General features: G+C 54.2%; 1 protein-coding gene across 1 annotated transcript in view; it reads right to left on the bottom strand.

Annotated features, from left to right (window-relative positions):
• The window catches only part of MBP (myelin basic protein), a 116,040-nt gene that overhangs the window by 15,428 nt on the left and 83,957 nt on the right, over positions 1-16,655 (bottom strand). Inside the window, exon 5 of the mRNA XM_068563093.1 lies at positions 11,586-11,663. Within this exon, the coding sequence (XP_068419194.1) occupies positions 11,586-11,663 (78 nt within the window). The remainder of the gene's footprint in view (positions 1-11,585; positions 11,664-16,655) is intronic.

Below are 16,655 nucleotides of genomic sequence, written 5' to 3' on the forward strand. Positions count from 1 at the left end.
AAATAATTTGAATCTTAAATGAAAACTTATGGTTTCACACAAAAACCTGTACATGAATGTTTACAGCAGCTCAATTCGTAATCACCAACTCTGCAAACAACCCAAATGCTCGTCACTGAGTAAAGGGATAAACCGACTGTGGTACGTCCGTGCAACAGAATACTATGCAGTAGTAAAAAGGAGCAACAACTCAGAGCCATCTCCCAGGCATTGTACTGAGTGAAAGAAGCCACTCCAAAAAGATTTCATACAGTATGATCTCATACACGTGACTTTCTTCAAAAGAGTACACTACAGGGAGGGTGACCAGAGCAGTGGTTGTCAGGGGTCAGGAATGGGGGAGGGAAGGGTGTGGTGTGAAGTGGGAGGGAGGTTTTGGGGTGACGTACCCTCATTGTGGTGGCAGCCACATGAAACTACACGTGTGTGAAAATTCACAGACGTGTACACCAGAAACAACCCAATTTTACTGTATGTTAGTTTATAAAATAAAATAAGTCCGTTTAACACGGTCTGTCATTATTTGGCCCAAAGTTGGTGATGGCAACATTATGTCGTTCTGTGAATTTCCCGGTTGGAGATCTCCGCGTAGGGGAGTCTGGCCTTCTCCCTACATCCATCTTACGTCTCCAGGTCTCCAGCTAGATTTTAAGTTTTTGGAGGAAAAAAGAAAAACTTCTACTTGATTCCCCAAAGCTTCTGGCAGTTTGGCTCAGCAAAGAGAAGTGGACAAAGGAACAAAGAAACCCTCTTTCTACTGGGGCCTCCTGGAAAGAGCAAGCCTCTGGGGGCTGGAGGGCTCTGGTCCTGACACAAAATCCCCTGCGAACCGAGCACGCCAAGCGCTGGGGCTTCTGTTTCCTCACATGTGAAAGCACGGGGTTGAAACAAGAGACTCGCTGAGAGAATTTTTAGCTCTCAACTTTTACTAAGAGGCCACCTCTGAGTAGCAGCCAAGGAAAGAAAAATAATTCTCCAGCGAGGTTTACGTATTAGGGCGTTTCCTAAGACTCTAGGGCTGCTGCTTAAATCTGTTTGTTTATGCTTCACTGAAAAGTTCTGTGGTGAGCACAGGAAGAAGAGCTGAGAAACGCGCCTCGGTTGCCATGGTGATGACGCCTTTACACGGTGGCAGGGGAGGGGAGTGCTGCATCTGTCACCCTTAATTTTTTTTTTTATTGTGGTAAAACATACGTAACGTGAAATCTGCCATTTTGCCGTCGTTAAGTGCGCAGTTCAGTGGCCTTAAGTACATTCACAATGTTGTGTATCCATTACACCGTCCACCTCCAGAACTTTTCCATCTTCCCAAACTGAGACTGTACCCAGTAGACACAAGCTCCCCATCCTCTGCCGCGGCCCCTGGAAAGCCCCATCCTACTCTCTCTATGAATCTGACGGCTCAGGGGACCCCATACAAGTGGAATCACACGGTGTTTGTCCGGTGGCAACCGGCTTCTTTCGCTGGTGTAACGTCCTCAGGGTTCAGCCATGCTGTCGCTTGGGTGAGAATTTCCTTCCTGTTAAGGCCGGGTCATGTCCCATTGCCTGTGTAAGCCACGTTTTGTTCACCCATGCATCCACGGATGGACACTTGGGTCGTTTCCACCCTTTGGCTCTTGTGCTGAGTCACGTGCTCTGACTCGGACCCTGTGATGCTGATGTGGTCCGGCCTCCGACAGGTGGCTGCGGGGATGCCGGCTCCCAGCTTCCTTCCCCACAGCCTGAAGAGCACCCTTTATGCTTTGAAGGAGCCTGGTTGGGGTGGGGGGTGGGGGGGTGTCGTGACTCTGAGGCCATATCGAAGGCCGGCCTGCGCTGAGGAAAGGGGTCCACGCCCAACTCGAGGGGCGCCGGGCGGGGAGGCTCCGGCCGCGCAGGGCACCTCTGCTGTCGCCGCTCAGTTCACGGGCGGAGCAGGGCCAGCCTTGCCTCCCGGGCAGCGGTGGGAGCCCCTGGCAGGAGCGGCAGGGTACTTAAAAACAGTGCGTTTTGGCTTATTTGTTATATTTCACAATTTGTAGGGAGTGGGTACTTACTTCCATGCCTCACTGTAAACAAGGGGGTCCGTTTCTGTCCTGGAGGAAACAGTCTGAGGAGGGAAGGGGCCGCAGGGGACGGGGGCTGACGGCGGGGTCGTCTGGGTGCGAAGGTGACCCCAGTGGGGGGAGGACGGGGCGCGGGTGAGGCTGCCGACACCCCCGGAGCCGCGGCCAGTCCCCTGCCTGCATCTCCTCCCTTCACCCCTGGGTCCCCAGCCTCTGCCCCCAGAACCTGGGACACACAAGTTTCCCTTTAAGGAGCCCCCTGGGCTCGGCTCCCCAACTCAGGAAGGGTCAGTGATTCTCCAATGCAGCCCTTCTTGTCTGTGTTCAGAAAGGATAGAAGAGCCAGAACTGCTCACATCTTACAGTTATTTGCCAGGAATGGTGTCTCTTTATCCGTGTCTATCCTGATCCAAGTAGCTCATCTATTTGTAAGTGATTAAAAGGCGAAGGAGGAATTCGAAGGTCAGTCCTACCGGAAAATCCGAACCCGACACCCCAAAGCCGGGGCGGGGCGGGTAGCGGCCACCCCTCTGAGCGTGAGCAATCAGAAAAGGAAACGGGGCCGCAGACAGGGCCCCCGCCCCGTGTGCCGGTCTACACCTGAGGTTAGGACGTCAACACGCTCTCTCCAAAATACGTGGAGCTGAATATTTGGGACAAGTGAAATTAGAAAATTAGTCCAGTTTTTAAAAAATGAGAACTCAGGCTGTTTGGAAAAATAGTGCTTATTACATAGGGATTTCAAGTAACAAGGAGTTTGTAGAAGAAAGCCTACCTCTTAGGGGTGACTTGGTTCACACTCTGATGAACCACATGGAGACCTCATTGTCTGCACACGTGAACACGTGAGCCGTGTAGGGGCCTCGGCACGTGATCACAGCACGCGCAGGGTTACGTGGCACTGACGTGTTACTCTTTTTTGGCATCATGATTAACAAAACAACAATAAACTTCTTGGTGGCAAATAAAATAACATTATGCTAAAAAATTTAAACACTGCGGGAGGAAAGCCATGGGATAAAGGACAACCATTTCATGAATTTTTAACATAAACTGCTTTTTTCCATTAGCCTGTTTCATTGTACTGGTTTTGAAAAACTGATTAATTTTCCCTCCACTTGTGATAATGTCCTTCACCAACAGGGGGGGCTCGTGCACTTGGCTTCCCGGCTGCTTTCCAGTCCCGTCTCCAGATAGCGGGAAGGATTTTTTAACTGTTTGTCCAATTTGCTGAAGAGCTGGGAGTCCTTAAACATGCAAGTAATAGCAGGGGATTAGTTTTCGCCTGACACATCTGAAGATCAGTGGTCATCAGATTGGGTAAAGATTCATTCCCTTGACTCCAGCGGCTGTCTTCTGAAAATAGGGATGAGATATATGCCAGCATCATCATTTGCATTTGCATTTGATTAGAAACAAATGGATAGAGTCGGTCCCCCTCAGAAGAAAACGCTGCCTCCTGAAAAAATTAGTATTCACTGTGTCTGGGGTTTTGTGCTTAGGGGGAAAAAAAAAGGAGTTCTAGCGTTTATTTCTTGTCTGTGAGAGGAATTTAAACTCTTTCCTGAATCCACCAACAGAATGCCGGTGATGGAAATCAGAGCGAATCCGTGGCTCTGGGACGCTTCCCCCCCTCTGCGTCCACCCCTCCCGGGCTCTGCACCTGAGAGGCACCGGTGTGCTGCCTGTTGGACCCTACGAGCCCAGGCGGTCTCCCCTCTCTCTGCCCAGGCTTTAGTTTGCTTGCCTCTTCCTCCGGATGAATGACATCGGATGAGTGCAAAGGAGGGACCAGGAGAATAACATCATTAGATACACAAGCGTAAGGAAAAGCATCTGAGGACCGCCCGGGTGTAGACTCATGGCTTATAGTAGCTACACAGGAGACTACGAGCCTGTTATAGGACCAGCTCTCTCCCTGGTACTTTAAAACCCGGTGTGACGAGTTGAGGCTCGTTACAAGATGAGAACGTCTTTTAAATATCATAATTGTGTTCTGGCTTCCCTCAGATCGCAGGCATTAACAGGAAGCATGTTCTCTTCCTGCGCTCTTACTCTGTCTTATTGTGTGCTAGTCTGGGAGAAACTGGTCCTTTAAAGACAATGTGTGTCTGATAACTAGTGTTGGTAATACCTGCTCCATCTTTCCTATGTGATGTGAGCAGACACGAGTTCTGCGTGGAGCTGCTATTTGGAAACTGCTGCCCTTTTTAAACTTGAAATCGAGCATTTTCACGGAGGTGACTGACGCAGGAGCCCTCATGCCAGGGCACCTCAACCCACCATCCGTCGGGGTCTGTGGCTACAGGTACCTCCGAGGTGCCCCGGGTCTGGCCCATCAGCAAACTCCTAACCCTGTGAAGGGAAACCTGAGGCGGCCAAGGCCCTGTGCAGCCCGCCTCACTCAGTGAGGGGTCCTGGTGCCGTGTCAGAATGACACAGCCGCAGTGGCCTCTCTGTGGATCTGCCTCAAATATGCCCACATGGTCATCCAGTGGCTAAAAGCAGTGACCATTTTCTTACTGGCACTTTCTTAGTCAAGTCAATCATACAAGTTCCAGGAACGCACGTTTCTCCCTGTGTCCCTAGAAGGATACAATATAAAAAAAAGGAGCAAAGAAAGTGGTTCTACTTGCTTTGAAAACACGGAGCGGACGCATTATTATTTTCACCCCGGCTGGTCATAGACCAAAAATGTTGCTCTGTGTGGCCACCTTATTTTGCAGATGTGGAAGTGGATACTCAAAGGGGTTAAGTGAAGGGCCTGCGGTCTCCTTTCAGCCCCAGCTCCATGCTTTAATCTGCTGCGTCATCCGAGGTCCCTGTGGATTCCACGTGCACGAGAAGCAATGTCCCAAACCGAACAGTAGCAGCAGGTGGAGAAATCACGGGCCAGCCACGTGACCAAAGGGAAGGGAGAGGAACTTTTTCCAAGTTTGCAGACTTACCTCCTGTTAAGCTGTGAAGGTGTGGTGTGCTAGAAACAAAAATGTGCTCAGATATAAGAAAAACAAATTAGTGTCTCTCGGTGGCATCAATCAGAGATGTCGGTTAATATCTAGAGAACTGGGAAAGCTGTAATCACTGCTCTACTAGAAAACGAGTTCCTACTTATGTTGGTAAATACTGGTAACTGGATACGACAAATGCGCGGCACATCTAGTGAGAGAGATGAGATTTTTCAGGTTCATTGTTATTTGGAAGGATGCAGTTCTACGTAATTAAAACTGGGGCTCGATCAGCTCCCTCTTTCAATGGAAAAGTTATGCCTCAATCCAAGCAGACTGTACAGTCTGCAACGTTCTATTTTGTTCGTGTGGTTAAAAGCATCCAACTAACCAGCCATCCAACGAACAAACATCTTTGATACTTAATCCTTCAATTTACAGGTTGAACACGACAGAATTGTGCACATATCCACGAAGTGGCATTAAGGATACACGCCTTTAGTAGATGGTTTCACCAGTGGTCCAGAGACACGGGGAGCAGAGGAACTTGCATTCTCCTTTCTTCCGCCGGAGAAATCTTTGATTTTGTGGCACCCTCCCTCAAGAAACCCAGATCCAGGCAGCTAAGCGGTTCATCTCTTTAACCTGTTTGGAACCACAGACTATAACGGTGTCACTGTTTTTCTGAACTGCCGACAATAAGAGAGAACAACAGAGTAAGACTTGGGATCAATAAAATGATATTTTTTTCTTGTGAAAGTGCTAAGAAAACCAAATATGCTTCTTCCGTACAGTTTTCTTCATATTTAAGAACCACGACACGTAGTTCACTATGAAACGGATATACTTTTTCTGCCTTTTCCCTCTTGCTTCACACTTCTTTCGATGGTTTATAAAACTCCTTCACCGCCCTCAGAAATCTTGTTTCGGTGATTTGTCCTCCTTAAGGACTTCCTGAAGGAGGCAGCAGCATATCTTGTGCTGAATGACTCTTGTCCGTGGCTGCCCTGCCTGTCTGCCCTTCTACCTCTCTGTAGCCCTTTGGAAGGACGGGCTGTGGCAGCTTTATGCCCCTGTGGCGACTGGCCCAGGTGGTGAGCTAGTTGCCAGTAAAATAAGTACTCTGGACTAGAGCATGTGACCCAAAGGTCACAGGCCTGTAGAAGACATGACACATCTGGCTGGAAACTCTTCGAGCTATGAGTCTCCCCCTTTCAGAGCTGGTCTTGATGAACACGGCGTGTTTTAATCCCCACACCCTGACCGCACGATGCTCTCTGGCCGTTCCCAGAAATCACTGGATCACGAGGTTATCTTGGGCCTTTTGGGCGCGCTCCTAGTTTTGTGTATACATGTTTTTCAGAGGAAGCGATTGCTCCATTTCTGGTCAAACAGCTTCTAATACGCCTCAAGAGAGAGCATTAGATTTTTTCTGGCAAGGTCAAGGCATTTAGATTTTGCAATCGGGAGAGACTTCTTTGCCGTCTGAATGACCTACGCAGTTTTGCCCTACGTTTTTGCCCTTGGCAAGTTTAAGAATATGTTTGTTCCTGAATCATTGACTCGAAGGAGTTTAATTAAAGCCGTGGGCTTTTCCTTTCTTTAGAGAAAGCCGTGCAGTATCAGCAGCGGGCTTTTCTCAGTTACGGGAGAGATTCACAGGCAGACCTTCGATGAGGTGGAGATGTTCGGTGGCCTGCTGCCTGTTCTGGTGACACGTTTCTTCTCAGATACTGGCAAGTGAGAAGGCCGGCGGGGCGCGGTCTGTGCGGAGGTGTGGGTTGTCCCTGGTCCTCCGCTCAGCTGGGGCTGTTGCCTGGCCGGTGATTAGAGGCGCCAGTTTCCAAGCTGGAGAGTTTACCCTCTTAGCAGCCTGTGAAGCCGAAGGCGGCGGGCTGCGGGAAGCACGGCAGCTTCTGGTTTCCTCTGTGATGTTTCACCGGAAACGAGGACACCGAAGCCCCCGCCGCCTCTGCGCCGATGGCTTTGCCTCCACGGGACGGCCGTCCACAGACCGGGGTCAGAGGCCTCCTGGCAAGGACAGAACGAAAGCTGGGATGTGGTCATGAGGTCACCCTGGACACCGGCACACAGGAAGTCGGGGTCACGTGTCACAGCCGGCGCGTCCGCTCGTTCAGGGAGCGTGTGGTGGCTGCGTGGCCCGAGGGGGGGCGCACCTCGGGCGGGGCTCCGAGGCCCGGCCTCCGCTCTCACCCCGGTGAGCAGGCCAGGATGGTGGAGGAGGAGGAGGCGGCGCGGTGACAGGGGCCCGGCCAGAGCTGGCAGCTGCCGCCACGTCGGCGAGGACGCCGCCGACCGTTGTGTTTTCCACCCACAGCTCCGTCTTCTCGTCCAGACGGGATGCGCGGCCGCCCCTGGGCCGTCCCGCCAGGGACGTGAGGCTCCCTCTGCGGTGCCCAGGCCACCCGCGCTTGTCCCACGGGCAGCTCCTCCCTCCTCGTCTCGGGCAGCCCGGGAGAGCTCACAGCCCCCGAGGCCTGGGCTCGTCGTCCCCACAGGGAAGGCTCACCGCTATTTCCCGAACTCACGCCGGCCGGGCTGGCGCTGAGAGCGACGCTCTTGAACGTGGGTTTGGAGGCCTCCCGTGTCTCCTTCCACAACGGCGGGAGGACAGGCTAGATGTCGGCCTTAACCGCTCCGGCTCTTTTCCTTGCGCCCAGGCACCCATGTTTAAAGACCTCAATGTGTGGAAAGTACGCAGAAGACTTCCCAGCATAAACATCAAACTATCAGCTCAGCAGAGGCGTAAACCAAACTATCTCCCGGAAGCCTTTGCTTGGCTTAGAGTTCAGTAGTCTCCTTGCGCAGAATGACAGCAAGTGGTTTAAGGGATGCAGAGTCTGGAAGATTATTTTGGAAGAAAAGCCAAGTTGCAACAGGCTTTCTTGCAAGTGAAGGCCGCGGGCCCGGGCGCAGCTGCACTGGGGGGCAGCCCGTCGCTGGGGCGGGGGGAGTAGACCACGGTCCCCCAGGAGAGGCCCGGCCCCAGGACCGCCAGTCGGCCTCCGCCCAGGTGGGCAGGGCCCCACTTGCTCTGCTCTGGGTCCCCATGGCCAGACCTCCAGGGCCCATCAAAACCACCCAGCTCTGGTCGGAGACATTTGCTTGGGCATCGTGAAGAAATCGATTGAGAAAACCTGACGGCTAAATACGAGGGAAGCCTCTGGAAGGCTTTCCATGTGAGTGATGCCTGGGGTCTGGGAGCTGTGCTTCCCGGGAGCAGAACAAGAGCCCACAAGCCTGAGGCACGGAGTCACCCCGAGCACCTCGGGGCTGGCAGGGCTGGGCTTACGAGAGGCCCCTGGAGACCTGAGGAAATAGCCATGGAGTCTTAGTCTTTAGAGAGATGTTTGCAGTCACCGACTCTGACTCCTTTGCCTTCTGGGTGAGGAAACTGAGGCCTGAGAGCAGGAACCCAGGAGCTGACGGCCAGAGCTGGGGCGGCCTCGCAGGGTCCCTGCGGGAAGCGGGCCGGACGCGCCCTCAATGCGCCGGCGGCTTCCGGATGTTTCTCTCCCTCAGCACGGGGGCCCGGGGCGTCGGCAGGGCAGGTGGTTATTTCTGATGTCGTGTGCTTTTCAGGCCAGGAGAGGAGGCTCAGAGCAGACACACGGAGGCTGAGCAGTGAATGAGACCTACCACGCGGGCTTCCGTCCTTACCCTGTGCTCCTCCAGGGGCTAGGAGTCCGACTCCTTAACCCCCAAGCATCCTGGGGATGGTTGGCTGGGGGTCACAGCAGGCAGGGCGGCTCTGGGCGAACCTCTGGGCACCTCCCGGGCCGGGCGTCCAGGCAGTGTCCTCTCCAGGCCGCGAGGACCGGTTCCCGGGGTCTGTGGGACGCAGGCAGAGGGGCTTAAGGAAGCCAGTGAGAGCAGCTGACGGGCGTGGGGACGGGCTTCCCCCTCTGTTCTTCCTGCATCTCCAGGGCCCAGATGTGCAGGTGGGGTTACTCGGGCGAGGCACTTGCTCCGCGCTCCCCGCCCTGGGCACCTCTTCAGCTCCTTCCATCGCAGGTGCCAGGCGCTCTGGGTCACGCAGCTTCCAGAGGCCCAGCCGTGCGGAGCCAGGGTGACATGATGGAGAAACCAGAGGAAAGGCTCTGCCTGTCTCCCCACGGAGATGTCTTCCCTGTTGTATATTTGCTCCTTGATTCTGCCTTGGAATTGGTGCTTTCCCAACTTGCTTTTGGGTCCTCAAATATTATTTCATGCGTGGCCTTGGGCTTCCCACCTTCCATTGTCCTCTTCCAGCCCTCAAGGTCAGCCTTGTGTCAGAATCAAGAGACGTGTTCAGGCTCCTGGAATCAAGGGATTCCTCGCAGGGGACCCAGTCCTGGCAGCGCAGCCACAGTGCTGAGCCCACTTGTTCCTTGGCGTGTAGTAGGTGGGGCTTTCTCACCCTTCCTGGTGTGTTTGTTCAGAGACAGACAGACAGAGAGAAGGAGGTCCGGGTGCAGGATGCCGGCCTGACATCGCTCACCGACTTTAGGTTTCTGAACCGCAGGGGAAGGAGGAAGCTTTCGGTCCCGAGCCGCCCGGTGGTCCCGCACCGCCATCCCCAGCCCCTGCGCCATCCCTTCGGCCGTGGCCTCACGCCGCGGCTCCTGTCCCCTCCGCAAGCCTACTCCACGTGCCCTTTGTCGTATTTTGAAACCACTGCGTGCCACCTGGCCCTTCAGTGCTTTCCCGTGTCCGGGGCCGTTAACGCTCCGAGAAACATAAGCTCTTTCTTGAAATACTGAAGGATCCAGCGTGCTGGAGGAAGACAGAGTGAACAAACGGCAAAGGCAAAGGCCCGTAACTGGAGGCCGCGGACGCCCGGCCCCCATGCTGCGTCCCTGGGGCTGCTGTGTGGGACTCGTGCATTTCTGGCCAGGTTTGTGCATGTGGGCACAGAGGTCTGGCTGGGATGAAGCTGTGGAGGGCAGGGCTGCTGCTCTTTTTCCACCAACGGAGGAAAATCATTCTGCTGTAAGTTTCTTAACATCCCCAAATGCCAAAGCCCTGGCCTCTGGCCCTCCCCGCTCTGCAGTGCATCTGGGATTTCTGGCAATGTCTCTGCCTCTCGGTGGAGCGGGCCTGCTTTCTGATGGCGATGTGTCCCGTGGAGGAGAGGACGGGGGTCCCGGTGGCTTCAGGGCGCAGGGAGCATGTGGGTCCCCGTCGGGGCCTCTGCCCTCCCCGCCTGCCCGCCTGCATCCCCGCTACCAGGAAACAGCAAGTGTCCGCCCCGGCTCTCCGCACTCGGCCTGGGAGCCCAGGGCCCCCCAGAAGGCCTCTGGGGCCCAGCCCTGGCTTCCTCGAGGCTGAGTCTGGACCAGGCCAAGGCCCAAGGGCCCCAGAGGTTATGCGCCTCCAGGGAGACGGGGCCCTCTCGACCTCCCCGGGGCGGCGGGGGGGTGGGGGGGGGGGGTGTTTGCTTTGAAAAGGAGCCACCGAGGGGCCCTCTGCACCGGTGAGCACGACGGTCACAACTGAAACACGATTCTGGCGGCAGCACCCCTCCAGCCCCCCTGCAGCTGTCACCTGGAGATGCGCCCCTGCCCACCCCAGGGGGCTTGACGGCAAGTCCCTCCCGGCAGCCAGCAGCCCGGGCACCGTTCCCGTGGCCGGGTCCTACGACGGGGTCAGGCCCTGGGCTCTGCGGCCGCTCTGCCAGCCTCCCTGGACCAACGTGCTGGAGCCGACCCTTTACGTCATATGGATCCACTCCTCCCCTGGGACCAGCCGGTCCCGCGGCCCCCTGCGGTCACACCGTCCCATGCGGAGCGGAGGGCTCCGCGGTGGGTCTCAGCTGCGGGCACAGCTCCCGGCTGCCTGGGTCCCGCTCCCCCGGCCCCCTCTGCTTCGTTTGAAGAGGACGATCCAAAGCGAGACTCCTGGGGCCCCATCCTCACCCTCGGGGCTCAGTCGGAACTAGCTTTCCCGTCGCGTGCCACGCGGTTTCAACCTCCTGCGCTTTCCCAGGTTGGGAAGGCCGGTCGATGCCCGGGCACGGCGCCGGCTGGGGTCCGAGAGCACAAGTCTAGGCGGGGCCGTGCCCCCCCCACGAGCTGGGTCTGACCCGGCCGATCGCGCGCCTCCCCCCGGGGTCGCCCCAGCCCGCCGTCCACGTGGTCGTCCCTACGGTCCCTACGAGCTCCGAGGGGCAGCCGGGAAGGAGGTCCTGCCCCGGGGAGCTCAGCTGGGCTGGCGCCTGGAAGAGCTCACTCACCTCGTACTCGGCGAGCGCTCCGTGTCCCTTAGGCGCCGGTCCTCCGAGGAGACGGGACCACAGGCGGGCCAAGGCCATGGCTGCCGGCCACCTCGGGGGCCGGGCTCGCTCCGGGAGCTTGTCCTCACCCTGGGCCCACCTCCGTCTGGGCGGGGCCCCCAGTCGTGGCCGCACATCCCTCGCGAGGACCCCCTTCCGTCTTTGCACACTTTCCTTTGCTCGCTTCCCCTCAGGAGCTGCCCTGGTCAGTCCGACAAACGTGACCTTCCAAGGCTCCCGGGCTGGGGGCGAGGTCCCGGCAGCGGCTGCGCCGTCCCCGCGGTATGGCCTGGCCGCCGGGAGGCGCCGTCTTACCTGGCACACGTTGCACAGCCCGGGCGGGCTGCGGGCATGACGGGGCAGGGGGTTCCTGCTCTGCCTGAGCCACGCGACCTGCCAGAGGGACAGAGCGGCCACTGAGTCCACGTCCTCCAGCGGCCGAGCTCCTGGCGGCGGGGACGAGGGGCGGGCGAGCGGAGGGGGAGGATTAGAGGATGCGGCACGTGAGGGGGACGGAGGATGGACCCGCCGATGGCCGGGGCTGGGCGACACGGGGAGGGAAGATGGCAGGGGACAGCCCCTGAGGGCCTGGGGGCAGAAGGAGGGACGACAGAGAGAAAGGAACAAGGAGAAAGGTTTAGGGAACAGTTATTTCCCGGAGTCTATTCTGGGGGCCTGTAGCTCATTATGTGACCAACTTTCCTTAAAAATGTCGCCGGCACCAGACATGTAAGATTTCCAAGACAGCTTCACGTGAAGAGCTGAAAGGGCTTTTCCGAGTCTGTAATGGAATAGATTTTATTTTGTTGTATTTTTCTTTTAGAGCAAGCGTGTTCGCTTCCGCTCTGGATTTACAAGTAGGAGTCTTTCCTGCTCTGTGGGGTTAACTGTGGCTCTCACAGTTGGGTCCTCTCAGTTTGCTCCAGCGTGAAAGGGAATCACTTCAGGAGCAACGGAGCGTTCAGAAGTCATGCTAGCCGACCACCTGGAGTTATACGTTCTCTCGGCTATTCTTCTTTGCTGTCGGTGACACTTAGGAGCTTAATATTAATAGGGACTTGAAATTCCTCCATGAGCTGTGAATGAACCTGAACTCTATTGTTATAAATCTTCCTAAATAGTATTTGCTCCTAACTGAGCGCGCTTTCCCTAGTCTATCGGCTACGAGACAGTTTCTGCCGAATCAACCAACGTTGAGGGATGTGGTGGAGAGAATATTATTACAGGACCAAGGTAAGGGGCCTGCAAGAAGCTCCTCTCTTTTGACCTGCCATAGCAAAATGGCAAGAGAGAAAGAGAGAAAGAGGGGGAGGGAGAGAGAGAGAGAGAGACAGGGAGAGCCTCATAGGGGTCAAGAGATGAAATCAGTGTAATAGGTTTCAAGACATCTCTTATATTGGCTACAGATGAAATGGATTTTTAAAAACCAGGTTAACAGTTGGTTATGCACGGAAATAAGCAGTAGTTATGACACAGGAAAATATCAACGCATTCTAGAAATATCACCGCAAAGTGAACACACTAGAGTTTCCAGAGGCAAGTCCGGGCGAGCGTGTACTTAGCTGTACACCTCACAATCACTTTTCTCCGCATGGGAGAGGCTATTTCTATACTAGCAAGAAGTACTGGCGACTTTAATGCATGGTATTGGGTACTTAAATAAGACCCCTGAGTACTTATTTAGAAGCACACCTCAGTGGATACGCCCGTGGATTCTCTGCCTTGATGAGGCCAGGCTGTCCCCGCTGAGGGTGAAAACCCTCAAAAATGGCCTGTGGTCCATGCCTACACTTGGTCCAAAGGCAAAGAAGAATTTTCTAGTCCTCTATTTAAGACCACATCCCTTCTTAATGAAGAGGTCAATCTCTCTGCGACATTTTTAGGCGGCTCTGGAGGCTGGTGTTAAGGCCCCTCTACGGCCGCCCCGGCTTCCTGGGCGCTGGCCACGCAGCCTGGGGCAGGGATGGCCCACGGCTTTGAGATGGGGTGGCCCCCTGGGCGACAGACTGGCCCACGGATGCCTCCCTGACGGCTTGCCCCTCCTGCAGCGGCGGGAGGAGGGAAGACAGCTCTCTCCGTCTGTGTGAGGGCAGAGGAAGGTTCTCCACCTCGCGTCCAGACGTGCTCAGGATCAAAAGGGCGAGCGTCTCCAGCAGCAGGAGTGGGGCACCAGCAGGGCGGGAGGAGAAAAGGCAGGAAGGCCTCTTCCGGAAGCCGTGTGTCACCCTCTCCGCCTTTTACTGTTTCTCACAGAGCAGGATGATTTCCGAGTGCTTAAGGGTGTGGTGATGTCCATAATGGAAAAACTCTAAGATAACCTATCAAACCAGAGTGTGAGAAGAGATTTCTCCAGTTCTGGAATGCTAAATCCATACTTAGTGATTTCCACGAGAGATCGAGGGAGCGTGTTTGTCCCCTAATGATGAGATATTCCCTCAGATGTCAAGCTAAGCTCTCCATCAACCGGTAAGAACGGCCTGTTCCTTCTACCAAAAGGAACATTAACAATGATGGAAAGCAACAACATAAAATGGAAGCGAGTTTAACAGGAGATGAGTTAGGACAGGGTCTGATGGCAGGATATGGGCACAGACGAATGCAAGACAGATCCAAATTAATTCCATGCCTTTGCGCTTATTTCTAGTTTACCAGCGACCCCAAACTTACCCTCAATTTCACAAACTAACTGTCATCCTTAAAAGAGCCAGCCTGCCTCTACGTTCAGGTTCTCCGCTGTTTCTTCTACCCCCTGGTATGTGCCCTCCCAGGGAGCCCAGGCGGGGGCCGTCTTTCCTGTGCTCAATCACTCGGCAAATGCTACTGAGGGTCCCGTGTCCCAGACACAGGGGAGAATACAGCCATTTCCCCCAGCGCGTACAGGACGGTGCTTTGAGAGAAACACTAAAAACCTGAGGCAGAACGAGAACAGTCCTAACAGAAAGACCGGGATACTGAACTGCCAGTGGAGAGAAAAGAACAGAACGTCTGTGTGTAAAGCAGAGGCGTGAAAACTGTGTGCAGAAGGGGGGTGCTTGGGCCCCCAGACTCACCTGTTGGTTGGTTGCTGTGTCAGAAGGTCATGAAAATACCGGTTACACCGTGTGCTTAGTAAAGGGAGGGTCACCAAAAAAGACAACTTAAAAAAAATCACATGCAATTAGTCTGTTAAAATGTTTAATAAGTGCATAAAAAGGAAGAAATATATAAAAAGCAAAAGGTCATCACAAAATCAAATCAGAATACAATCACCAGAAGGCAGTCGGCATTAAATACATCAACATAATCTACAAACGTTTCACTCAGAGGACGCAGCAGAATCGCTGCCAACACAGGGGCACACCATTCTGATTTACCTCTCGCCTGGTTAAAGACAGCGGAGGAGTTGAGACCTCAGGAGGACACAGCACAGCGCTGGGAGCCGATCAATAATTGACCCACAATTGATCAGGGGAATGATACTTGGGAAGGAATTCCTGTAGGAAGTCTCAAAGCGTGTTTGTTTGGGTGCAGAAACACATATGCTCAGCATACAGGGATTTTTCTCTAGAAAGATGTCTGGCCAAATCTCTTGGCAAACTGATGTACTGAGCGGCTGGGTCCTGGCCACGTAGACTCACGTTAGCTGAGATCCATGTTACGTGCATTGCTGCATCGTGAGCGGACACACTCTCGGCTGAAATGAGCGAGTGCAGCTCCACCGGCCCCCCCACCCCCGACTTCAGGGCTAGACTCACACGGGGTGGGGTACCCTGCTCAGACACTGCCTGCCGTGTCCTTCATGTCACCTCCAACTGTCACCCTCCCCAGGGGATTACAGAATACATCTCTAACATTAGGGTGCCATGTTAACGGTGAGGAGTTAAGTTACTGTAGAACTAAAACGTGTTAAATGAAATTGAAATGCAGTGGAAAAAAAAGGCAGGAAACAGAACATTGTGATTAATTTGCAAGACTGCTTATACCCCAGGGCACTGAATGACAGCAAGCGTTCTTATCCCACACAATCAAGACTAGCGGCAGGGAAGTCACGCTGGATGCTGAGGACAGATGGACGCTGAGAGCAGCATGTTGTAAATGCAGCTCTGACCGTAGTCAACAGAGGAAAACAGGTACGACCACCAGTACAGAAACTTGCTCTGAAACACCTGTGGGAAAGTAGACTGATGCGGAGGACGGTGAGACAGGCCTGTCCCCTTGCGTCCCTACTGGGGGTTGTCTGGGTGTCACATCACTGTGGCCACCCTGGCTATTGTCCAAGCTAACAGGGCACGATGTTGCGGTTAAGCCTGAGGGTACAGCGCTGGCCCTGGAGCGGCGGGTCTGACGGGTGGGTAGGTGGGGCAGCTTAGGGGACCCCCTCCACCTGCTAAAACTGACCCAACGCAGTGGCATCTCCGTCCTGACCACCCGCCCATTCCTCACAGGGCCCCAGGTTCCAGGGACTTGGAAACCTGCTTCCTAAAGGCAACAACTCCGCCTTTCTTTCTTCCTGCCACAAAGGCGCGTGGTCTCGTGAATGCACTTTTCATTTACGGCTCTCGAAAGAATATGCCGCCTCAAGGAATTTGTGTGCGCTTTGCTCGAATGTCAACTCCCGGCCACACAGAGGGTGGGTGTGTTGGTGCATTCCCAGGGCAGGGGGCACGCGCTGCTCACCCAGGGGCCACCCCACGTGCCCTCGGAGGAGGGGGCAGGCGACAAACAGCCCCTTTTCTGGGAGCCAAGGGCTCCCATCAGTTTCACACGCTTCACCCCAAAGGACCTTTCTAGCACCTAACACAATGAGGGCTCTCCTGATTTATAAAGAGAGCAAAGCAAAAATAAGATCAAAACCAAAAAATAAGCCCACACCAATAAATACCCCAGGCTTCTAGGCCATTGCGGGTGTGTCACTGGGTGTAGAGTGTATTATGCTTACACCTCCAGAGTTTAAAAGTGACCAGAGAATCCACAGTAAGATAGGTGAGCTGAGCAAGATTGCCAGTAAGGCCCGCTGCATATTCTCAGCAAAGAGACTCGACAGGAATGTATCCCTAGCCTGTGTCTGTAATAAGCAACTACGGATATGATTTTGCATTCGAACTCTAATGGATTTCTTTGGCATCAAAGGGCAAGGCTGCTCATTCGAAAATCTTCTTTACTCAACATCCAGTAGTGAACAGAACTGATACTTCAGAAGTTCTAAGTCAATTATTTAAACATTGCTTTTATGTTTAAAAATCCTGTGAAAATGTTTTGATTTCTCTGAATCCTTGATAACCTAGCAAGACTAGTTTGTGAAGTGGATGCCTACTTCTGAGGCTGGAATCTTTTCTTTGAAAATGTTGAAGAATATCAGACTTGATGCAATCAAGGTTGTACTTTTACATAAAGGCAGAAAAACAT

This window comes from Eschrichtius robustus, chromosome 14, assembly GCF_028021215.1.
Source record: "Eschrichtius robustus isolate mEscRob2 chromosome 14, mEscRob2.pri, whole genome shotgun sequence".
NCBI lineage: Eukaryota > Metazoa > Chordata > Mammalia > Artiodactyla > Eschrichtiidae > Eschrichtius > Eschrichtius robustus.